Source organism: Podarcis gaigeae (assembly GCF_964106915.1).
Source record: "Podarcis gaigeae genome assembly, chromosome: 16".
NCBI classification, from domain to species: domain Eukaryota; kingdom Metazoa; phylum Chordata; class Lepidosauria; order Squamata; family Lacertidae; genus Podarcis; species Podarcis gaigeae.
The window spans coordinates 29,385,203-29,406,312 of record NC_139693.1 but is presented as its reverse complement, the minus strand read 5'-3'; the positions used below and the strand labels follow the sequence as shown (position 1 = coordinate 29,406,312).

Genomic DNA, 21,110 nt, shown 5'->3' with positions numbered 1-21,110 from the left:
CCCTTTTTTTGGAGGGGGGGGGGGAGAGAAGCATAGGAAGACAGCATGGCTTGAAGGAGTTCCTGTGATGAACAACATGTCAGCCAAGATGGTGCAGGGAGAATGAGGACCAATATTTTTGTGCTGTTTTCTTTACTTAAAAAGAAAGAGAGTTTCTGGACACCTCTGACTTCCCACTTCCAACAGCCTTCCTTGTGTCAGGCAGTAAGACAGATGGGAATGTCTGACCAACTCCCAGTCTAACAGGAAGAGACTTTAGGCCCCGCCTTCCTGATTTCCCTACCTCACTGTCAAATGTCTTCCTATCTCCGAATTATGGGAGAACCATAATTTGCGATAACTACAGTTTAGAATCCCAGCCGTTGTTGAAGCTCCCGAAGATGCAAATTGCGGATTAGAACTGCTTGTCTGATTTTGTTTTCCCTCCTCTCGGCACACTGTTTCATAAGCTCCTAAGTTCTCTCTCGTCTCCATGGTGCAGCAGCTTCGAAGGCAGAGCAACAGCAGTAACTATGCATTCTTATTTCAGGAATCGCGCCAAGCCAAACTTAGCACAAACCATGGTTCGCAAATCTGTGTCAAACCATAGGTTCCAACTTTGGTATTGCAAACCAGGCGTTGTCAGTTCACGCAAAGCTTCCTTAGCCGCGGTTTGGCATGGTGTCTTAAATGAGCCCCAGAATGCGGCTGAGTCCTCCAGCTCATTATTCTGTTTTCCAGGGCACTTCTCAATGCAGTGATATGAATGTTGTAGCAAATGGTTCTTCCTCTTCACACACAGTTGGAGTCTGAAAACTGAGTCTTGCTTTGCTGTAGGCAGCGTCATGTCTAATGTCTAATACTGGCAAGGGAGTAGATTTTCACCAGTGAGCTACTGATGAAACAAACACACCCACGTACATATAGAATTATTTTAAATGTTAAAACCCCTTATTTTGCCTTTCTGTCCCCCAACCCCCGCAAGAAGTTTAAACACGTAAAATATGCAACTACTTGTAAAAGCAGTTAATCAAAATTAAGGAACGCTTCTATGAATTAATTTGGAAATGCCTCTGGTTTGTTTCCCCTTCTGGATTTTTTGTTTGTTTTTCTTGGAAGCTTTGGTACTTCACTGCTTAGAATCATAAAATTGCAGGGTTGGAAAGTAACCCCAAAGATCATCTAATCCAGCCCCCAGCAATGCCATCATGCCCTGCCCCACCCCATCGTAATCTTATTAAAGACACATCCTACAATTGAAAAGTAAAAAAGGACTTCTGCCCTAAAGTTTAGAGAAAGTTGTGTTAGTTGGATGACAAAAAAAGATAAGTGCAGTGTAGTTTAGTGGTTAGGCATGGGGCGGATCAGGCCCAATTGCCTTCTCAATCCGGCCCATGGACAGTCCTGGAATCAGTGTGTTTTTACATGAGTAGAATGTGTCCTTTTATTTCAAATGCATCTCTGGGTTATTTGTGGGGGCAGAATGTGTCCTTTTATTTAAAATGCATCTCTGGGTTATTTGTGGGGGCTGCCTGGTGTTTTTACATGAGTAGAATGTGTCCTTTTATTTAAAATGCATCTCTGGGTTATTTGTGGGGGCTGCCTGGTGTTTTTACATGAGTAGAATGTGTCCTTTTATTTCAAATGCATCTCTGGGTTATTTGTGGGGGCTGCCTGGTGTTTTTACATGAGTAGAATGTGTCCTTTTATTTCAAATGCATCTCTGGGTTATTTGTGGGGGCTGCCTGGTGTTTTTACATGAGTAGAATGTGTCCTTTTATTTCAAATGCATCTCTGGGTTATTTGTGGGGGCTGCCTGGTGTTTTTACATGAGTAGAATGTGTCCTTTTATTTCAAATGCATCTCTGGGTTATTTGTGGGGCCTGCCTGGTGATTTTTCATGAGCAGAATGTGTCCTTTTATTTAAAATGCATCTCTGGGTTATTTGTGGGGCCTGCCTGATGTTTTTACATGAGTAGAATGTGTGCTTTTATTTAAAATGCATCTCTGGGTTATTTGTGGGCAGTGGCGTAGCGTGGGGGGTGCAGGGGGGGGGCCGGCCGCACCGGGCGCAACATCTGGGGGTTAGGGTTAGGGGACGCAAATCCACGGGTTAGGGGGCGCAAATCTACGGGTTAGGGGGTGCAAATTACTTGCCTTGCCCCGGGTGCTGACAACCCACGCTACGCCACTGTTTGTGGGACATAGGAATTCGTTCATTTCCCCCCAAAAAATATATATTCTGGCCCCCCACAAGGTTTGAGGGACAGTGGACCGGCCCCCTGCTGAAAATGTTTGCTGACCCCTGGGTTAGAGTGTCTGACTAGGAGCTGGGAACCTAGGGTTCAAATCCCCACTCAGCCATGAAACTGACCACGAGCCAGTTGCTGTGTCACAGCCTAAGCTACTTCACAGGGTTGTTGTGAGGGTAAAATGGGGAGGGGGAGAACCATGGGTGGCACTCTCAGTTCCATGGAGGAAAAAGGGGGATATAAATGTAATAATAAAAGAGCATGGTGGGAAGGGCTGGGTGTTATGTCGCCCAAAACCAGTTTGAAGTCGATATCGTGATACAGGTTTCATAATTTTTTACCTGGCACTATATCGTGTATCATGATGTGTGTTAGGGCTTTCTTTCCACAGATAAACATTTTGATATAGCAATATACTATGATATCTGAATATCATAGTATATACATGTTTCCGTGTGCTGCTCTGGTGCCGGTTCGTCAGAGCAGCTTCGTCACGCTGGCCACGTGACCCGGAAGTGTCTGCGGACAGCGCTGGCCCCCGGTCTCTAGAGTAAGATGAGCGCACAACCCTAGAGTCTGTCAAGACTGGCCCGTAGGGGCAAGGGTACCTTTACTTTACCTATGATATCTGAAATAAGGACATAATCATGTAGAAGTGAACAGGGTAATGTCCCAGAAACTACTAATACTTTGGGATCTAAAACTGATACGATTTTACTTTACCTATAACATATTGTTGCAACTGTTATTTTATAGTACAGAGCAATAGGGAATCACAAGAGAAGCAATGATTGGCTTCACAGTTTTCCCCTCATCATATATACACACACACACACCCTATATCAATATTCACACACACACACACACACACATATCGCCACACACACACACATGCTGAATGTTATGAAACCGTTACCACGATGTGGACTTCAAATCGATTTTTTTATTCTGTATTGCTACATTGCCCAGCCCTAATGTGTGTGTGCTATGCAAAAATAACAATGTGGGGAAAACTGTGAAGCCAGCCAATGCAACTCTACATAGTTCCATCCTGATTTCAGAAATCGTGATGTATCGTGATATTGAGTTGGGTGATATATACCATAATGCTGAAAACCAGATACCGCCCAGCCCTAATGGTGGGTCACTTTTGGGAGACCATGCCAAAACTGTAGTGCCTATTGCTTCACACGTACAGTGGTACCTCGGGTTACATACGCTTCAGGTTACATACGCTTCAGGTTACAGACTCCGCTAACCCAGAAATATTACCTCGGGTTAAGAACTTTGCTTCAGGATGAGAACAGAAATCGCGCTCCGGCGGCAGCAGGAAGCCCCACTAGCTAAAGTGGTGCTTCAGGTTAAGAACAGTTTCAGGTTAAAAACGGACCTCCGGAATGAATTAAGTACTTAACCCGAGGTACCACTATAGTCTTATTCCCAGGAGCACAGAGCAGGGCTTTCAGATGACTCATGGAAGGAGGCAGTTCACATGGCAGAAACAGGAAGCACTCAGCATGGTAATCAACATTTATCAAAAATTGACCTAGAATATTTATTTATCCTAGGATATTTATTTATTTATTAACGCGGGTGGTGCTGTGGGTTAAACCACAGAGCCTAGGACTTGCTGATCAGAAGGTCGGCAGTTCGAATCCCTGCGATAGGGTGAGCTCCCGTTGCTCGGTCCCTGCTCCTGCCCACATAGCAGTTCAAAAGCACGTCATAGTGCAAGTAGATAAATAGGTACCACTCCGGCGGGAAGGTAAACGGCGTTTCTGTGCGCTGCTCTGGTTCGCCAGAAGCAACTTAGTCATGCTGGCCACATGACCCGGAAGCTGTACGCTGGCTCCCTCAGCCAACAAAGCAAGATGAGTGCTGCAGCCCCAGAGTCGGCCACGACTGGACCTAATGGTCAGGGGTTCCTTTACCTTTATTTATTTATTAAAACACATTTTTATATTACATATGGCCCTAAAAAAGCTCCCCCCCCCACAGCATTTTGCAAAAAGTTATCGAGTGAAAGGGGAAACGATCCACGACTTCTCAATAGGAGTGAATGCTTGGGCCATTTCAGGAGGCACAACTATAATAATAAAATAGTTTTACAGATGCTTCGAGGAAGGAGCTGCAAGAGCAGTATTCTTTGGTGTGCACTGTCAGGTTTGTGTTACTATGGCAATGTACCACATGGAACAATTATTAATGTAGGTGCAATAACGGCAGCGATTCAGTCCAAGGTTAGGAAAATGCTGCAGTGTCTGTTGGTAAGGGGGAAAAAAATGGCCTTGTGCAGTTAGGATATGGCTGCTTTTGTCGTGTTCGTTATAGATTTCCACAAAAGCCCTGCAGTATCAAACCATTCCCTGTGTGTGTGTTATTTGTGAAGTTTCTAGCTGTCAAAGCTGTGCTTTGAAATAACTTCCAAACTGATGCGGAACGCAAAGTTGTGAACGGCGGTAGAACAAACAACTGCCGCCCCATCACACTTACATGCTGACAATATTTCATTAGAGCTAAATATGGTAAATGAACACATTAGGGCTGATGTTCTTCAAGGGCATGGCTTACCGATAGCTCTGGAAACAGCCAGGGTTCCATTGACACGCCAGCAGTCCATGTAGATAAGGCAGCCTCCTAAGGCTTCTATGCGTTGTCTCTCATCCTAAATAAACAACAACAACAAAAGCTCACTAAATCTATAGGTGTAGGTGTGACAGGCACAGGAAGAACAGTACCAACCAGCCTAGGGATATAAAGAGGCAGCAATTTCTATTCTGCCCTGTGTTCACTGCAATCAGCCCTGTTTCCCTTCTACTGCAGGTCAGCTTCCGCCAAAAACGTATTTTAAATTGGTATGTTATTGTATTACTTAATAATTTTCTATACTGTCCTTCATCGTAGGATCACAGGCCGGCTTAATTCTGCACCAGCTGAAGTTTCCGAACAGTCTTCACAGGCAGCCCAACACACAACATCAAACATTAAAAATTTCCCTATACAGGGCTGCCTTCATATGTCTTCTAAAAGTCAGATAGTTGTTTATTTCCTTGACATCTGGTGGGATGGTGTTCCACAGGGCGGGTGTCACTACTGAGAAGGCCCTCTGCCTGGTTCCCTGTAGCCTCACTTCTCACAGTGAGGGAACTGCCAGAAGGCCCTCAGAGCTGGACCTCAGTGCCCGGGCTGAATGATGGGGATGGAGATGCTCCTTCAGGTATACTGGGCCGAGGCCGTTTAGGGCTTTAAAGCTCAGCACCAACACTTGGAATTGTGCTCAGAAACTTACTGAGAGCCAATGTAGGTCTTTCAGGACCCGTGTCAAGAGAAGAAGAGGAGGAGTTTGGATTTGATATCCCACTTTATCAGTACCCTAAGGAGTCTCAAAGCAGCTAACAATCTCCTTTCCCTTCCTCACCCACAACAAACACTCTGTGAGGTGAGTGAGGCTGAAAGACTACAGAGGCATGTGACTAGCCCAAGGTCACCCAGCAGCTGCATGTGGAGGAGTGGGGAATCGAACCTGGTTCACCAGATTACGAGTCCACCGCTTTTAACCACTACACCACACTGATGTACATACACAAGAGGCCAAGAGCTTTGTGGGAGAAACTCAAAGAAGCAGTAGTTACCTCTCTCTCTGGCTTGTGAGGTTCCATCAGGGTTATAGCTTTCCCTTGTTGGACTAGCATTACCTGTGAGTCGCCAAGCCAAGCTATATGTAACTTGTTCCCAACAATCAAGGCAGCCACACCTGTGCTACCGTTGCGCAGCTTCTGTATAGTTTGAAGAGAGAGAGAGAGAAGGGGGAGGGAACGTTATAAAGAGCCTTTAAAAGGATGAAATGAAACTGTGTGGGGAGAATTGGTGCTCATTATTTAACCGTGCATCAAAGATCATAGAAACTCTGTTAGCGATGTAAAAAGCATTAGAGTGAAATCACACTAGCCTTTTGTTGCTATTGTTGTGATGACTTCTATCTGGTTGTTCAAAACATGTCAAGAAATAAAATGCAACTAGTTACTGTGTGCCTGGATGACTCTGGGTGACTTCTCCCAGAGTGCTGGGAGAGTTATTGCGTACTGCAGATGACTTCTCCCAGCAGTTTCATGTAGTTGACAACAAGCGGGGGGGGGGGGGGCGGGCAAGGGAAGAACAGAACTCTGAGACATGCTGTAGGCCGATAAATGTTTTGCTACCATCTTCTGAGATTGGTTATCCAAGAAGGAATGCAGCCACTGTTAACGCTGCTCCTCTGAGGAGTCCCATCCCAGACAACCGATCCAGAGGGACAGCATGGTCAATGAAATCAAAAGCTGTTGAGATATCCAGAAAGACCCCAACATTCATCAACGTTGGCCTAAATTAAACCTTTCACCTCCTCTGATTTGTGGACACCCAGTCCTTCCCCAGTGTAAGGCACTAATCAGGGCAACCAAGGCTGTTTTTGCCCCAATTTTGAGCCTAAACCCAGACTGGAAAGGATCCAAATTACCTGTATCATCCGACACCACTCATGTATTCAAAAACTATTGCAACAGAAGATGCTCCTAAAGATCTTGGTTTGTTTCTATTCAATACAGTGCTGGCAGTCATACCCTTTTCAATAAGTACTTTCAAACATCTATTACAATCAGCCACCGCAGTGGTCAACGTGAGAAGGTACAATCAGATAGAGAGATCTAGGGCTTGCATTAACATTATAAGCATTAAATATTAAAACAAACAAACAAGAGGTTTGCTGTATTCTCAGAACAATGTTGTGGGCTGTATTCATCAAGCAGGGGGTTGGGGTGGTAGTGGCCCACTCAGGAATATAACAAGCCCCTCTCTCTGAACGATCAGGTTTAATTGAAAAAGCAAAGTCTGTCGCACTTTTCAGCTGGAACAAAGTGTGCCGGCTCACTAAGCAGTAAAGCTGTTCCTGTTTTCCTGTGTTCTGATCAAGGAGGGTAAAGGCAGAATTCCCAGAGTGGTTGAGCAATCAATCCCTCTTCCAGGGAACTCTTGGAATTATAGGTCTGTAAGGCAGAGAAAGGGACACGGCGTAGCGTGGGGGAGTGCAGGGGGGGCGGCCGCACCAGGCACAACATCTGGGGGGGCGACTCGAGTGCTCAAATCCACGGGTTAGGGGGCGCAAATTACTTGCCTTGCCCCGGGTGCTGACAACCCACGCTACGCCACTGGCTGTGGGTTAAACCACAGAGCCTAGGATTTGCGGATCAGAAGGTTGGTGGTTCAAATCCCCGCAAGGGGTGAGCTCCCGTTGCTCAGTCCCTGCTCCTGCCAACCTAGCAGTTCGAAAGCATGTCAAAATGCAAGTAGATAAATAGGTACCGCTCTGGCGGGAAGGTAAACGGCGTTTCCGTGCGCTGCTCTGGTTCGCCAGAAGCGGCTTAGTCATGCTGGCCACATCACCTAGAAGCTGTACGCTGGCTCCCTCGGCCAATAAAGCGAGATGAGCGTCACAACCCCAGAGTCGGCCACGACTGGACCTAATGGTCAGGGGTCCCTTTACCTTTACTTTACCTAAGGCAAAGAAAGGCCTCTGAACAACTCTCAGCACCTACTGTTCGCAGATTCTTCGGGGAATGCTATGACTGCTTAAAGTGGCATGACACTGCTTTAAATGGATAGTACAGATGGGGAAAGACAGAACTGTCGTCACAGACAGAAAGAGGGAATTCTAGCCACATGGGGACAGTAGAGGAGAATGGTTGGAGTAATTAATGAGAAGAGATTTTTGGTGGCTGATCCTGGTATAGTGAGAAGAGTGAAGATCATGGACAGGGATACACACACACACACACACACACACACACACACACAGTATCTGAAGAAGTGTGCATGCACACGAAAGCTCATGCCAAGAACTAACTTAGTTGGTCTTTAAGGTGCTACTGGGAGGGGGAAAAAAATTGTTTTGACTATGGCAGACCAACACAGCTACCTATCTGTAACACACACCGTGTTATTTCTAGTGTTTTAACTTTGTATATCTGTTTTGTGAGAACCACCCAGAGGACACTTTATATAGGTCAATAGATGCATGTCAAAAAAACCCAAAATAAAATATATTGGAAGGAAAGCTACTATTCTGCCTAGTAAGGTAAAAGCTAAAGCCGACCCCTGGATGGTTAAGTTCAGTCAAAGGTGACTATGGGATGCAGAGTTCATCTCGCTTCAGGTCAAGGGAGCTGGCATTTGTCCGCAGACAGCTTTCCGGGTCATGTGGCCAGCAAGACTAAACTGCTTCTGGCACAACGGAACACCGTGGTGAAAACCAGAGCGCATGGAAACGCCATTTAACTTCCCGCCACAGCAGTACCTATTTATCTACTTGCACTTTTTAGCATGCTTTCGAAGTGCTAGGTCGGCAGGAGCAGGGACAGAGCAACAAGAGCTCACCCCGTTGCACGGATTTGAACTGCCGATCTTCCGATCAGCAAGCCCAAGAGGCTTAGTGGTTAAAACCACAGTGCCACCCGCTCCCTAGTATTAACTGCCAGTCTGGCCTCAGAAAAGTTCTGGGCATTTTGTGGTTCAATGATTGTGCTTAGGGATTGTCCCAGATGCAGTTTCTCCTAATTCTTGACATATGTACTGTAGCCCATCATTCCCTGGATCCTTGCATGAGTGACAGTGAACAGAAAGTAACCTGGAAGAACCTACTGGGCTTAAAAAAAACATGGCTACTCCTCTGGAAAGACCCCAACATCCGTCAACATTCGCCTAAATTAAACCTTTCACCTCCTCTGATTTGTGGACAATGATTCTTAGGCAAACGTCTATTAAGTGAACCAATAAATTATTAACCGGGATTTTCCGCAACGCTACAGAAAAGCCAATTACCAAGAGGGCACATTTCTCAGCGCTCAGCTTCCCTGTACCCACTGGCGAGCCAACAATCTACAATTACTGCAGTACTCGCCTCTCTCCACTCACCTCCCTCCTGGCTTTAGCAAGGAACATTTCATCTGTTTTCTGGAAAGATTCCCTCAAGGCCTCCACCGGGTTTTTCAGAAGGTCTTTGTGATGTGCCACATTTACGTGCAAGTGAGCGGCTGCATAGTTAGCTGCATCTATTCCTCCGTGACCATCAAACACGGCGAAGTACGCTCGGTCCACCTCATCCTTTCAGAGGCAAGGACATGTAAAGAGAAGGCAAAGGTAATTTTTTTTACCACATGTGACTTCTTCTGTGAATGTATCGGAATGGCCCTACTGTGCTGAAGAATTTTTTCAGTAATAATTTCATTGCTATATCTTTCCCCCCCATAAAACTCTTTGAGGTTTTTCTACACTCAAGCGGCATATAAATTTTTAATGAAATAAATAAAAAATAAGTAGAAAAATAACCAATACGGGGGACCTAGAAGCATAAACAGTAACAAGACCCAAGATAAATAATCCAATATAACAGGTGTGCTACTTTGCTGTGCAACAGGTTGCTCAAATCTATTGTGAAATGAAATCAGTAGCAACCTGATTTTGCATTTTCTTACGCGGCAACCTTCTGCTGGTACAAAACATTTGGCCAGTGGAACAGGTACACCACTAAATGACGTTCATTTAGCTGCACTACATTGGCTACAATCCACTGTCTTGCACAGGACATGTACCTAGAGCTGCCTTTTTATCTCTTAAGCAATTTTCTTGAACCCCACTCCCCAAATCACAATAGTTAGAACTAGTCCTTGGGGGGTGGGGATGGCGGAGAGACTCAGATTAATATATTTATTATGTCAGAACAATAACTTAGCAAATAGTTTTGAGATTAGTGTGCTCAACCAATGCCTATTCTATAACAGATTCCTCAAAGAACTTGGTGTGAAACTCTGTCGCGATCTTCATCCAACTTCCAGCAACTTTACCTAATATGCACATTTTCGCCATTCCATCTAAAATTGAGTGTTTTTGTCTAATAGATGCATCTTCATTGACACTTGACCCCAGCATATATGTTTTTGAGAATGTTATTTGGATGGGAAACTGCAGTGTAAAACTCAGAGAAGGTTCAAATTTTCTGTGCTTTGGTTCTTGTAGTGCTTCCAAAAGTGTGAATGAAATTGAACTTCTGCCCCTTCCCTATCTGTGAGTACCTGCGCTCTCTCACAGTTGTGCAGTTACATCATTTTAAACCCTGGACTTTTATTATTATTATTATTATTATTATTATTATTATACCCCACCCATCTAGCTGGGTTTCCCCAGCCACTCTGGGCGGCTCCCAACAGAATATTAAAAACCCAATAAAACATCAAACATTAAAAACTTCTGCTTTCAGATGTCTTCTAAAAGTCGGATAGTTGTTTATTTCCTTGACATCTAATGGGAGGGAGTTCCACAGGGCGGGCGCCACCACCTAGAAGGCCCTCAGAGTTGGATCTCAGTAATGGGGGTGGAGACGCTCCTGCAGGTAATGGTGTTGTGGGGGCACTGCCCTCTTTCAGAGAATCTATAGAATTGGTAGTTTTGAAAGGTACCCCAACATTCATTGATTCAACCCTCTGAAATGCAGAATGATAGCTAGTCATCTAACTCCTGCTTCAAAACCTCCAAGGATGGAGAGTCTACCTTTTGTGGAATAGGTTTCAAAAATAGACCAGTAAACAATGGTTGAAACGGAAGCCACAGTGGAAGGCTACTTTTTCCAACAGACTGATCTGAAGCATTATTATGAAAGTTTAGATGGCAACATGTATTAATTCACTTATTTCAAAATGCACTATGCCAGCCCTGCTGTATCCTCTGCTCCTAGCTCATTCCTGCTGAGTGGCTCTCTGGACTTCTGTCCTGACGCCACCAGTGTTCTCTCACCCTAGAAACGTACCGTCAAGCCAAACAGCTGATTAAATTCTGGGAGGGAAACATGCCTGTCCTCCATTTTCCGGCGGGTATTACGGGTTGCATGGATGGAAACTTGGAGGTAGCGATGAAGCGGCTTCGGTGGCGGCGGCGGCTGCTTCTGCCACTTGCAGCAAACGTCCCAGAGTTTGTTAAAGAAGCAGCGCTGCAAAGGGCCGCCATCCAGCACTGAAAATAAAATGAGAGAGAAGTCATCTTTCGGGGCTTCCATTGCATCATTTGACTTTCTCCTTCAACCTGCCACTGTTTGAGGTTTTTCTCATCTGTTTACAGTGGTACCTCGGGTTACATACTAACCCAGAAATAGTACCTCGGGTTAAGAACTTTGCTTCAGGATGAGAACAGAAATCGTGCTCCAGCGTGACGGCGGCAGCAGGAAGCCCCATTAGCTAAAGTGGTGCTTCAGGTTAAGAACAGTTTCAGGTTAAGTATGGACCTCCAGAACGAATTAAGTACTTAACCCGAGGTACCACTGTACTTACCTAAGATACTGCACGATTTTAATAAAACAACCATAATGGTGTTTAAGGCTGTTCCACTATTCTCATTATGGTTGTGTTAGGGACGCGGGTGGCGCTGTGGGTTAAACCACAGAGCCTAGGACTTGCCGATCAGAAGGTCGGCGGTTCGAATCCCCGCAACGGGTTGAGCTCCCATTGCTCGGTCCCTGCTCCTGCCAGCCTAGCAGTTTGAAAGCACGTCAAAGTGCAAGTAGGTAAATAGGTACCACTCCGGCGGGAAGGTAAATGGCGTTTCCGTGCGCTGCTATGGTTCACCAGAAGCGGATGAGTCATGCTGACCACATGACCCGGAAGCTGTACGCCGGCTCCCTCGGCCAATAAAGTGAGATGAGCGCCGCAATCCCAGAGTCGGCCATGACTGGACCTAATGGTCAGGGGTCCCTTTACCTTTTTAAGGTTGTGTTGCTCAGCGTAGGAGATAGGGAAGGCTCCTCACGTTTTGCTACCTGAGGCAGAACGTAAATTGTCGCCTTCTGCCCCCACCCACACTGGCAGAGTCAGGGGCAAGAGTCAGGGCATTCCATAAAGTATTGCTGCTTGGCTTCCCTGCCCCGGGGGCATTCTGGTGGCGGCGGAAACTGTGAGGCACGTGGAGCGCCATCTCTTGCACCTGTGCCGCCTGAGGTGGGCATTTCACTCCAACCTCATGTGTGGGCCGACTATTCACAAAGAAATTATGATATAATTGCGTGATACAAAAACTGTGCTTCTAAACAACTGTGGTTGTTTAGAACAGGGCAATATCACAGTATCAGAGGGAGAAAACAGACAACCAAGTTCCCTCTGGAGGATGAGACTAGCTGCCATTGGCCTTCTCCCCTCCTGGATCTGCCTCCTTACCAAGTAAACATTTCACTGGACGTAACTTCGTTACGTATTAATATGAACGTGCTGGTGCCATAACTTGTTTATTTTGCTTTTCTCCCTTCTCATTCGTTTTGCCTTATTGTATCGTGTCTCAGATCACAGGCAGAGAACCTGTGGCCATCCACATGTTGCTGGACTTCAACTCCTCCTCATCCCTTGCCAATATTGACAATGCTGGCTGGGACGAATGAGAGCATCAGTCCAATAACGCCTGGAGGGCCACAGGTTCTCTGCCTGTGATCGAAGCACCTTTTGGCTAACGCTCATAGCACCACATTCAATAAGAAACCATTAACCGCTCCCCACCTCCAACCAGTGTGCACCAATTTGTCGTTTGTTTGTTTGCTTGCTTGCTTGCTTGTTTAAAAAAATATATGTGCATATTTGTTTTCAGATGCTGGGCACACTTATGTTAATACTGCAGCACTGGAACACTCCATAAATGCTTTTCAAAAGAAGAACTTGGAAAAATGTCAGCAAGCTATGCTGCCCCCTAAAGCAACTCCTCAGCATTTCGTTAAGTTTTTAGGGTATGCCCCGCCCCCTCTGGTGCTTGATCCTATGTCTTCATTATGAAAGGAAAAAGTATCGCAGGAGTGCAAGCTAATTCTAGTGCCAACTACTGTTTTATTTTGTGTTCCCTGCTCCCTGAAAGGCAGGGCTGGCCGGCCCACCCATGAGGCAAGGTGAGGTGATGGCCTCAGGCGGCAGGATCCGCAGGGGCAGCAGCAGATCCTGCTATAGATCTTTATTCCATTTGCTCCTGATGCAGATCTTCACGCACTCCTTTTTTCCTGGCAGGGAGGGGCTTGGTATTTTGTGGTTCGCCTCAGGTGCCAAAATGTCTTGGGCCAGCCCTGCTACCTGACAACCCAGCCTTCCTAGGCACAGCTTGAAACCTGCCTAGCACCTCACTAGCAGTAAAGGTAAAGGTAAAGGTACCCCTGCCCGTACGGGCCAGTCTTGACAGACTTTGGGGTTGTGCGCCCATCTCACTCAAGAGGCCAGGGGCCAGCGCTGTCCGGAGACACTTCCGGGTCACGTGGCCAGCGTGACAAAGCTGCATCTGGCGAGCCAGAGCCGCACACGGAAACGCCGTTTACCTTCCCGCTGGTAAGCGGTCCCTATTTATCTACTTGCACCCGGAGGTGCTTTCGAACTGCTAGGTTGGCAGGCGCTGGGACCGAGCAGCGGGAGCGCACCCCGCCGCAGGGATTCGAACCGCCAACCTTTCGATCGGCAAGTCCTAGGTGCTGAGGCTTTAACCCACAGCGCCACCTGCGTCTCACTAGCAGAGCCTTGTCCAATTGTCTGCCACCACCTCCCACATTCCATCTGAAGTCTGACTAAACAAAAGACTACAGGGCTTCAGCATCAGCCAACATTACTCTTCCCTGCCGGCTTTGCTTGACATCTGATGGATTTTTGATTATTATTTTTTTAAACTTACGGACTGATATGGTTACTTTTGATTTTGAATACCAATGCCAATAATAATAATAATATCTTTATTTACAAAAGTACAGGTAGAGCAGGCAACATGATGATAAAGATAAAAGCACACAGGCAGTCCCTAGTAGGGATGGAGGGATCTGTCAATTTTAGTTCTCGTAGCTTCTCATTTCTCCCACTGTGAAATTCAGTTCTCGACATTTCTGCAGCAATTTGCATTTTTTAAAAAAAAGATAACTATTCAGCACTGTAGTACAAACTTCTTCTAAGAATCGTATTTTTTTAATGCAGTTTTGACCACATTTTTGCAAGCAATTTGTCCTACCGTATTGCATTATGGCTTGCTATTTTCGTTAATATATTCATTTTTATGTGCATTCCCACCTAATATATTCATTTTTATGACCATTTCACCCTAATATATGCATTTTTGTAGACGTTGTTCTGTTGGAGGATTGCACTGCAGAATTAAAGTAAGTGTGGATTTTGAAGGATGGCTGTGTTTTGGTCCTCAATATTGTTTCAAGAATTGCAAATTTGACAGATTTGGCTTCAAAGGCAAGTTGAGTCACGTTTCTGTCCCATCCTCAGTACCAACACAGCATCTCGAAATCTAAACTGCTTGTACAGCAATTGTGACCCAGACTAGATGGAAGAATACTTTGCATAACAATGTGGCTAACAACTGTATCCAATGGTAACTCAGGCATAAACCACCAACAGCCAAGTTATTTCAGGTATTTCCCACTGGTTTTAATAGAAGAGAACAAAGCTGTCCTGAACTTGGAGGGGGTGGATTTCCATTTTACTGTATGTCACTTAGGTGTTTTGCAGAAGTGACAGACAGGCTTTATTAAAGTGAATTCTATTTATTACACATTTCCTGCTGTAAAACAAATTTTGCCTCTGGAAAGCTATTATGCGGCATAGCAAGCCTGTTTCCTTTTGTGTTTAGTTATAGAACCGCAGATCTAAGTGGGAACTATTGCTTTGTTGCACCGACTCCTAAACCAAGAGGGACTGTTATGAAGATTTAAGGCTGCCATTTTACGCACATTTACATGCGAGCAAGCCATATTGAATTCAGTGGGGTTTACTTTGGAGAATAAATATGCTTAGTTTGCACTATATTAACTGTAAAGCAGGAAACATAGCAATGCACACCTTAAATAATAAGCACATATTTAGGTACACATATTTCGTGCATGCACACGAAAGCTCATACCAAGAACTGACTTAGTTGGTCTTTAAGGTGCTACTGGAAGGAATTTTTTTTAGTTTTGACTATGGCAGACCAACACGGCTACCTATCTGTAACACATATTTAGGGATGGTAATGGGTGCTGCATTTCAATGTGGTTCAGTCCTTGTGCAGGAACCTTACCAATTCAGCTTCCTGCAGGAAACAATTTGTGTGAAATTGAAAACCATGGACGCACATGTCAACAGGGCGGTTTGAAAACTAGTATTTTCTTTGACAAAATAAAGCTTTAATTTTCATTGGGGGCACATACAAATATCTCACCACATGCAGTTAGATTAGAATAAGAAAAGGTACAGGGAAAATCCCTTTCTTGCTATGATATGCCATAATCTATTGATCCAGCCCAACTCCCTGGTTGCCATAGCTGATAAGGAAAGCATCTCCTATGCATGCATAAAGTCCCAGATTCAATCCCTGGCACGTCCAGAAAGAGAGGGGAAATACCCTCAGTTGGAGTTGTGGGTTTGAGCCCCACGTTGCGCAAAAGATTCTTGCACTGCAAGGGGGTTGGACCAAATGACCCTCGTGGTCTCTTCAAACTCTACATTTCTATGATTCTACCCCGTTTTGAAATCCTGGAGAGATGCTACCAGTCAGTGTCAACAATACTGAACCAGATGGACCAATGGTCTGACACAACAGGCAGCCTCCCATGTTCCAGGCCGATTTGTAAATATGCCCTGTTTGGTGACAGGCTTTGGAGGCGTGGAGTTAAGAACTATTTCCAACTTTCTCTCCATGTGATCTTATCACTTGCTTGAGGACCCCCAACAGCTGTTTGCCAAATGTAAACAAGCTTCTCTTGATGTGACACCTTCCTTTATCTTTATGGCTCATTCAGCCCCCCTCCCTTTTAAAAAAATTAGGGGTTTTTTTTAAATCAACTTCTGCTGGTAACTCATTCCATATGGAACATTAATGGGAGGAACCTTATTTTTGCCAGTAATCAAGTTATTTCTGAATTTCAGGGGAAAGGACGGTTATATCCAACCTGACCACGGCTACCAGCTTAATATTGGCTGCTTACAAATTGCTACGAGACACTGAGCCAGGCTTTGTGGCACTGGGAGCTTGTTCCTGCCTTCTGATTTGCTGATTCTGCTATGCCGGTTAAGTACCAACAGAGTATGTGCACTTTGTTTTAAAAAAATAAGAATCCCTGCCCAGGAAGTAAGCAAGAAGCACACAGTCAGGCCACTGTAAAATCTCAGCACAGTTTTCTAAGGTAAAGGACCCTGACCATAAGGTCCAGACGTGGCCGACTCTGGGGTTGCGGCGCTCATCTCGCTTTATTGGGCAAGGGAGCCGGCGTACAGCTTCCGGGTCATGTGGCCAGCATGACTAAGCTGCTTCTGGAGTACCAGAGCAGCGCATGGAAACACCGTTTACCTTCCCGCCGGAGCGGTACCTATTTATCTACTTGCACTTTGATGTGCTTTCGAACTGCTAGGTTGGCAGGAGCTGGGACTGAGCAACGGGAGCTCACCCCGTCGCAGGGATTCGAACCGCCGACCTTCTGATTGGCTAGCCCAAGAGACTCAGTGGTTTAGACCACAGTGCCACGCGCGTCCCTAATACTTTAGGGAGCTGCTAAAGTCACAGTAAATGCAATATGTTGCTCTCTATGTCGTTAAATGACATGCAGTTTTCATAATCCCCAACAGATGGAGCCAACATATTACTTCACTTTGATTCAGAGGAAACAGTTACCCAACAGATTGCTTGAGGAAAGGAACTGAATTGTATGTAGGATTTGGCAAGATCATCGCATTATATACTACTTTTAGATCCCATCCTTCTCCAAGAAGCTCAGGGTGGAGTGCTTGCCCCCCCCCTTCTTATTTCATCCTCACAACAGGCCAGTGATGTAGGCTAGTTTGAGAGATGGGGAGTCACCCGAAATCTGCAAGTAAACTTCATGGCTGAGTGGGGAACACCATAGAACCTGGATATATTGCCCCTCAACAGATAAAAGCAAAACAAACAAACAAACAAACAAACAAACAAAAGGTCTAGAACAATTCAAAATGCAAGGAACAATAAAATCAAATTGACAACCACAGGATTGTTGTGAAGGCAACTGAGGTTTGAGTGGAGAAAATAAAGTTGTAGCAAAAAGAGAAAACCAGAGCAAGATCAGAGTTTTCAGCAAAGGAAGGTGCCATGTGCACTACGGGAGGGGAACGTTAAGGCACAGAAATGCTGGGCACCTCCATGATTATGTACTCCCCAAAGGACTCTACATGGGGCATCTCTCGATCTTGGTTTGGAAACTGCAGTTAGTGCAGAATGCTGCAGAACGGTTGCCAGGAGGAGTGAGATTCCCCTAGCATATCACACCTGTGCTCAAAGATTGCCCTGGCTGCCAGTTCAATCCCAGGCTGAACTCAAGGTATATGGAGTATAAAAAGCCTATTGGTATATAAAGCCTTGCGACCAGTTTTCTTGCCTTGCCCCACGTGTGCTGACTTGGAGCTACAGAACTTGCACTTCTGCAAGTGCCATGCAATGCCCAGTCTGCATTTGCAAAGAGTTGTTCCTTTAAGGTGGCAACACCTGTATTCTGGAACTAAACATTAGGCAGGTGCCACCATTGTTTTTTTCTTTTAGGTGCCTGCTGAAAATGTTCCCGTTTCAGTGGGCATATCCAGACACATGATTCTGTTACATGTTTCACCGGTTTTGAAATATTTAGTGTGCGTTTTTAAAGGTTCAGCTGGAGCCACTGCTGCATTCTTGCACCTTGGCCTTGACTCACCTCCCTACGGCTCCTGGGGCTATTTATGTCCCTCTACTTTTCTGGGAACCTCCCCAGCCTCCTTCTTCATGTTCTGGGTGCTGTCTGCCATAATTCTGGCCACCTTGCCAAACAGTACAAATTCAACACAGCCAAATTTGCTGTAACATTTTTTGCAACAACCCTGGAAAGACATTCTCAACAACATCCTTCACTGGAGGATGAACACCCTAGCAGGGGGAAGAGAGAGAGATGAGGTTTTGGGAAACCACAGTTCGACTCCCTACTCCATGGATAGGCAAACTAAGGCCCGGGGGCCGGATCCGGCTCAATCACCTTCTAAATCTGGCCCGCGAACAGTCCGGGAATCAGCGTGTTTTTACATGAGTAGAATGTGTCCTTTTATTTAAAATGCATCTCTGGGTTATTTGTGGGGCCTGCCTGGCGTTTTCACATGAGTAGAATGTGTCCTTTTATTTAAAATGCATCTCTGGGTTATTTGTGGGGCCTGCCTGGCATTTTGACATGAGTAGAATGTGTCCTTTTATTTAAAATACATCTCTGGGTTATTTGTGGGGCATAGGAATTGTTCTTTTTTCTTTCTTTTCCAAAATATAGTCTGGCCCCCCACAAGGACTGAGGGACAGTGGACCGGCCCCCTGCTGAAAAAGTTTGCTGACGACCCCTGGGGCCCTACTCAGTCAGGAAGCTCAGTGGGTGACCCTGGAAAATTTGCTTCCTCTCAGCCTGATCTATCTCACAGGGTTGTTCTGTCTATAAATGGGGTGAGGAGAGGAGAGAACCACACACGTGGTCTCGAGCTCCTAGGAGGAAAGGTGGGATATAAACTTTGCATGAGTGATGTAAAACAAGAACTGGCATCCCCCTGGAAAACCGAAGGAACAGAGAAGTATAAGAGTAGGAGGGAGAAGAGGGAGGGATCAAAGGCTTCGTGCTCGGCCTACAGAACAGATGGTAATGTTGGTGACAGATAAAAAGAGTAGTTGGAGAGAGGAATGGTTAGGAGGGAAAGCGAGAGGCTCGATTATTATAGAGCTGAGTAATAATAATAAGTGGCTATGATTGCTTCAAGACAGTTTAGGTACATGTGGGTTTATGTCTGCATGGCAGTCTGAGCCGCACCGTTGTCAATTTCATCCACCACCACATTCTAGCGAAGAAAAGGAGGAAGGGCGTTTTTGCTTTTTCATTCACGCTTGCATGACATAAAGCCACATCCTTCCGCAACAGTAAGCAACACTCTGTTTAACTGCCCCCAAATAGGATATTAAAGCCAACTAGGAAGATCAAATCTTGGGGGACAGAACAGGAAATGTATCATTAATAGGCATGTGTATAGCATTTTAGTCTGTTAGGTGATTTGCAATTTTTACTGTATGAAACCCAAACTGCTGGCTTGAATCCAAAGGTTCCCCTTCAGCTTGTGGGGGTGTTCCCTGCTCACAGGAAGTCTGCAGTTCAGTGGTGCCTTGCGTGCAAAATGTCCCAGGCTAAATCCCTGACATCTCCCCTGCCTTAAACTCTGGAGAGCCCCATCTATTGAGCCAGATGGGCCAATGGTCTGATTTGGTATAATGTGGCTTCCTATGTATTTCCCAAGGACTGTTTTACCCTAAAGCGCTGTGCAAGAAAAGAGAGGTCAAACCTAAGGAGGTTAATCTGTTAGGCAGGAGTTTTTGCAATGTCTCGCATAAGCCGAATAACTGCAACTGATTATAGCACTGTGCAAATGTGTAAACGTTTGGAGAACCACACTAGTGGCGTTCCCCACTTCTGATAATAGTTGTTTGGATCTAACCCCTACATCCATCTGAATCCCACTCTGCAGACAGAAAAACAAGGATGATAAACTGTGACAACCCACAGGATTGGAACTACTGGGCTCCACTGGGTTCCCTGTAAATACAGTAAGCATTCCATTCTCTTCAATGGCAGAGAAAGGTTTCACTGCCCACGCCGTCTGAATGATTGAACATGAAACACTGTTAGCAACAGGGTGGATAAAAATCAATAATTTTTTAAATATTTAAATTGGATTTTTAAAATAAAATGCTTTTGGAGGAAAAATCTTTCTAAAGATAGTATTCTATTTAGGTTACATTATAGTCCAAAGGCTATTCATCAAGAAATAAGGATTTGTTTCAAGTTTTTCATGTGTGCTAAAACTCAGTCTAAGGTGTGTGGTGTTTTTTTAAAAAAGTTTAACTATGTCAGTTAACAAACATGGATACATATGCTATAATGTTACTGCTTTAGTTATATATACAGTGGACGCTCGGGTTGCGAATGTGATCCGTGTGGGAGGCACAATCGCAACCCGCAGCGCCGCGTCTGCGCAGATCGCGATTCCGCGCTTCTGTGCATAGTGTGATTTAGTACTTCTGCGCATGTGCGAGCACCAAAACCTGGAAGTAACCTGTTCTGGTACTTCTGGGTTCGGCGCAGTGCGTAACCCGAAAACGCACAACCTGAAGCGTCTGTAACATGAGGTATGACTGTAAATTGTTTAAATTATTATTAAGGAAATGATTATTTTTCTCCTTCCAATAAAGTACAGCAGAAAAGTTGTCCAAATATAAACAGTTAACTTATTAAACCTCACAATTCATAATTATCTGTCTATGTATTTCTATGTATTAATGAAAACTGATGCTTTTGAATTATGCTGCTGGAGGAGACTTTTGAGAGTCCCATGGACTGCAAGAAGATCAAACCTCTCCATTCTTAAAGAAATCAGCCCTGAGTGCTCCCTGGAAGGACAGATTGTGAAGCTGAGGCTCCAATACTTTGGCCACCTCATGAGAAGAGAGGACTCCCTGGAAAAGACGCTGATGTTGGGAAAGATGGAGGGCGCAAGGAGAAGGGAATGACAGAGGACGAGATGGTTGGACAGTGTTCTCGAAGCTACCAACATGAGTTTGACCAAACTGCGGGAGGCAGTGGAAGACAGGAGTGCCTGGCGTGCTCTGGTCCAGGGGGTCACGAAGAGTTGGACACGACTAAACGACTAAACAACAACAATGTATTTCTACTAGTATAACCAAATCAGTAATTTTTGATATAACTGTAAAGACTACTGAAAATTTATTATTCCAAAAATGAAACTTTCATCTGGTTGTAAATATTAAGATTCTACCAGTAAGGATGAG

At 45.1% G+C, this 21,110-nt stretch overlaps 1 protein-coding gene across 2 annotated transcripts in view; it reads right to left on the bottom strand.

The window, feature by feature from the left end:
• Nucleotides 1-21,110, bottom strand: part of PPM1F (protein phosphatase, Mg2+/Mn2+ dependent 1F) — a 44,509-nt gene that overhangs the window by 11,437 nt on the left and 11,962 nt on the right. For both annotated transcript variants that reach the window (XR_014559087.1, XM_083717436.1), the window contains exons 3-6: nt 11,065-11,267; nt 9,177-9,365; nt 5,864-6,007; nt 4,803-4,896 (exon numbers count right to left, since the gene is read on the bottom strand). Coding sequence is in view for 1 of the 2 variants with exons in the window: in XM_083717436.1 (XP_083573562.1) it covers nt 4,803-4,896; nt 5,864-6,007; nt 9,177-9,365; nt 11,065-11,267 (630 nt within the window). In the remaining variant the exon portion in view is untranslated. The remainder of the gene's footprint in view (nt 1-4,802; nt 4,897-5,863; nt 6,008-9,176; nt 9,366-11,064; nt 11,268-21,110) is intronic.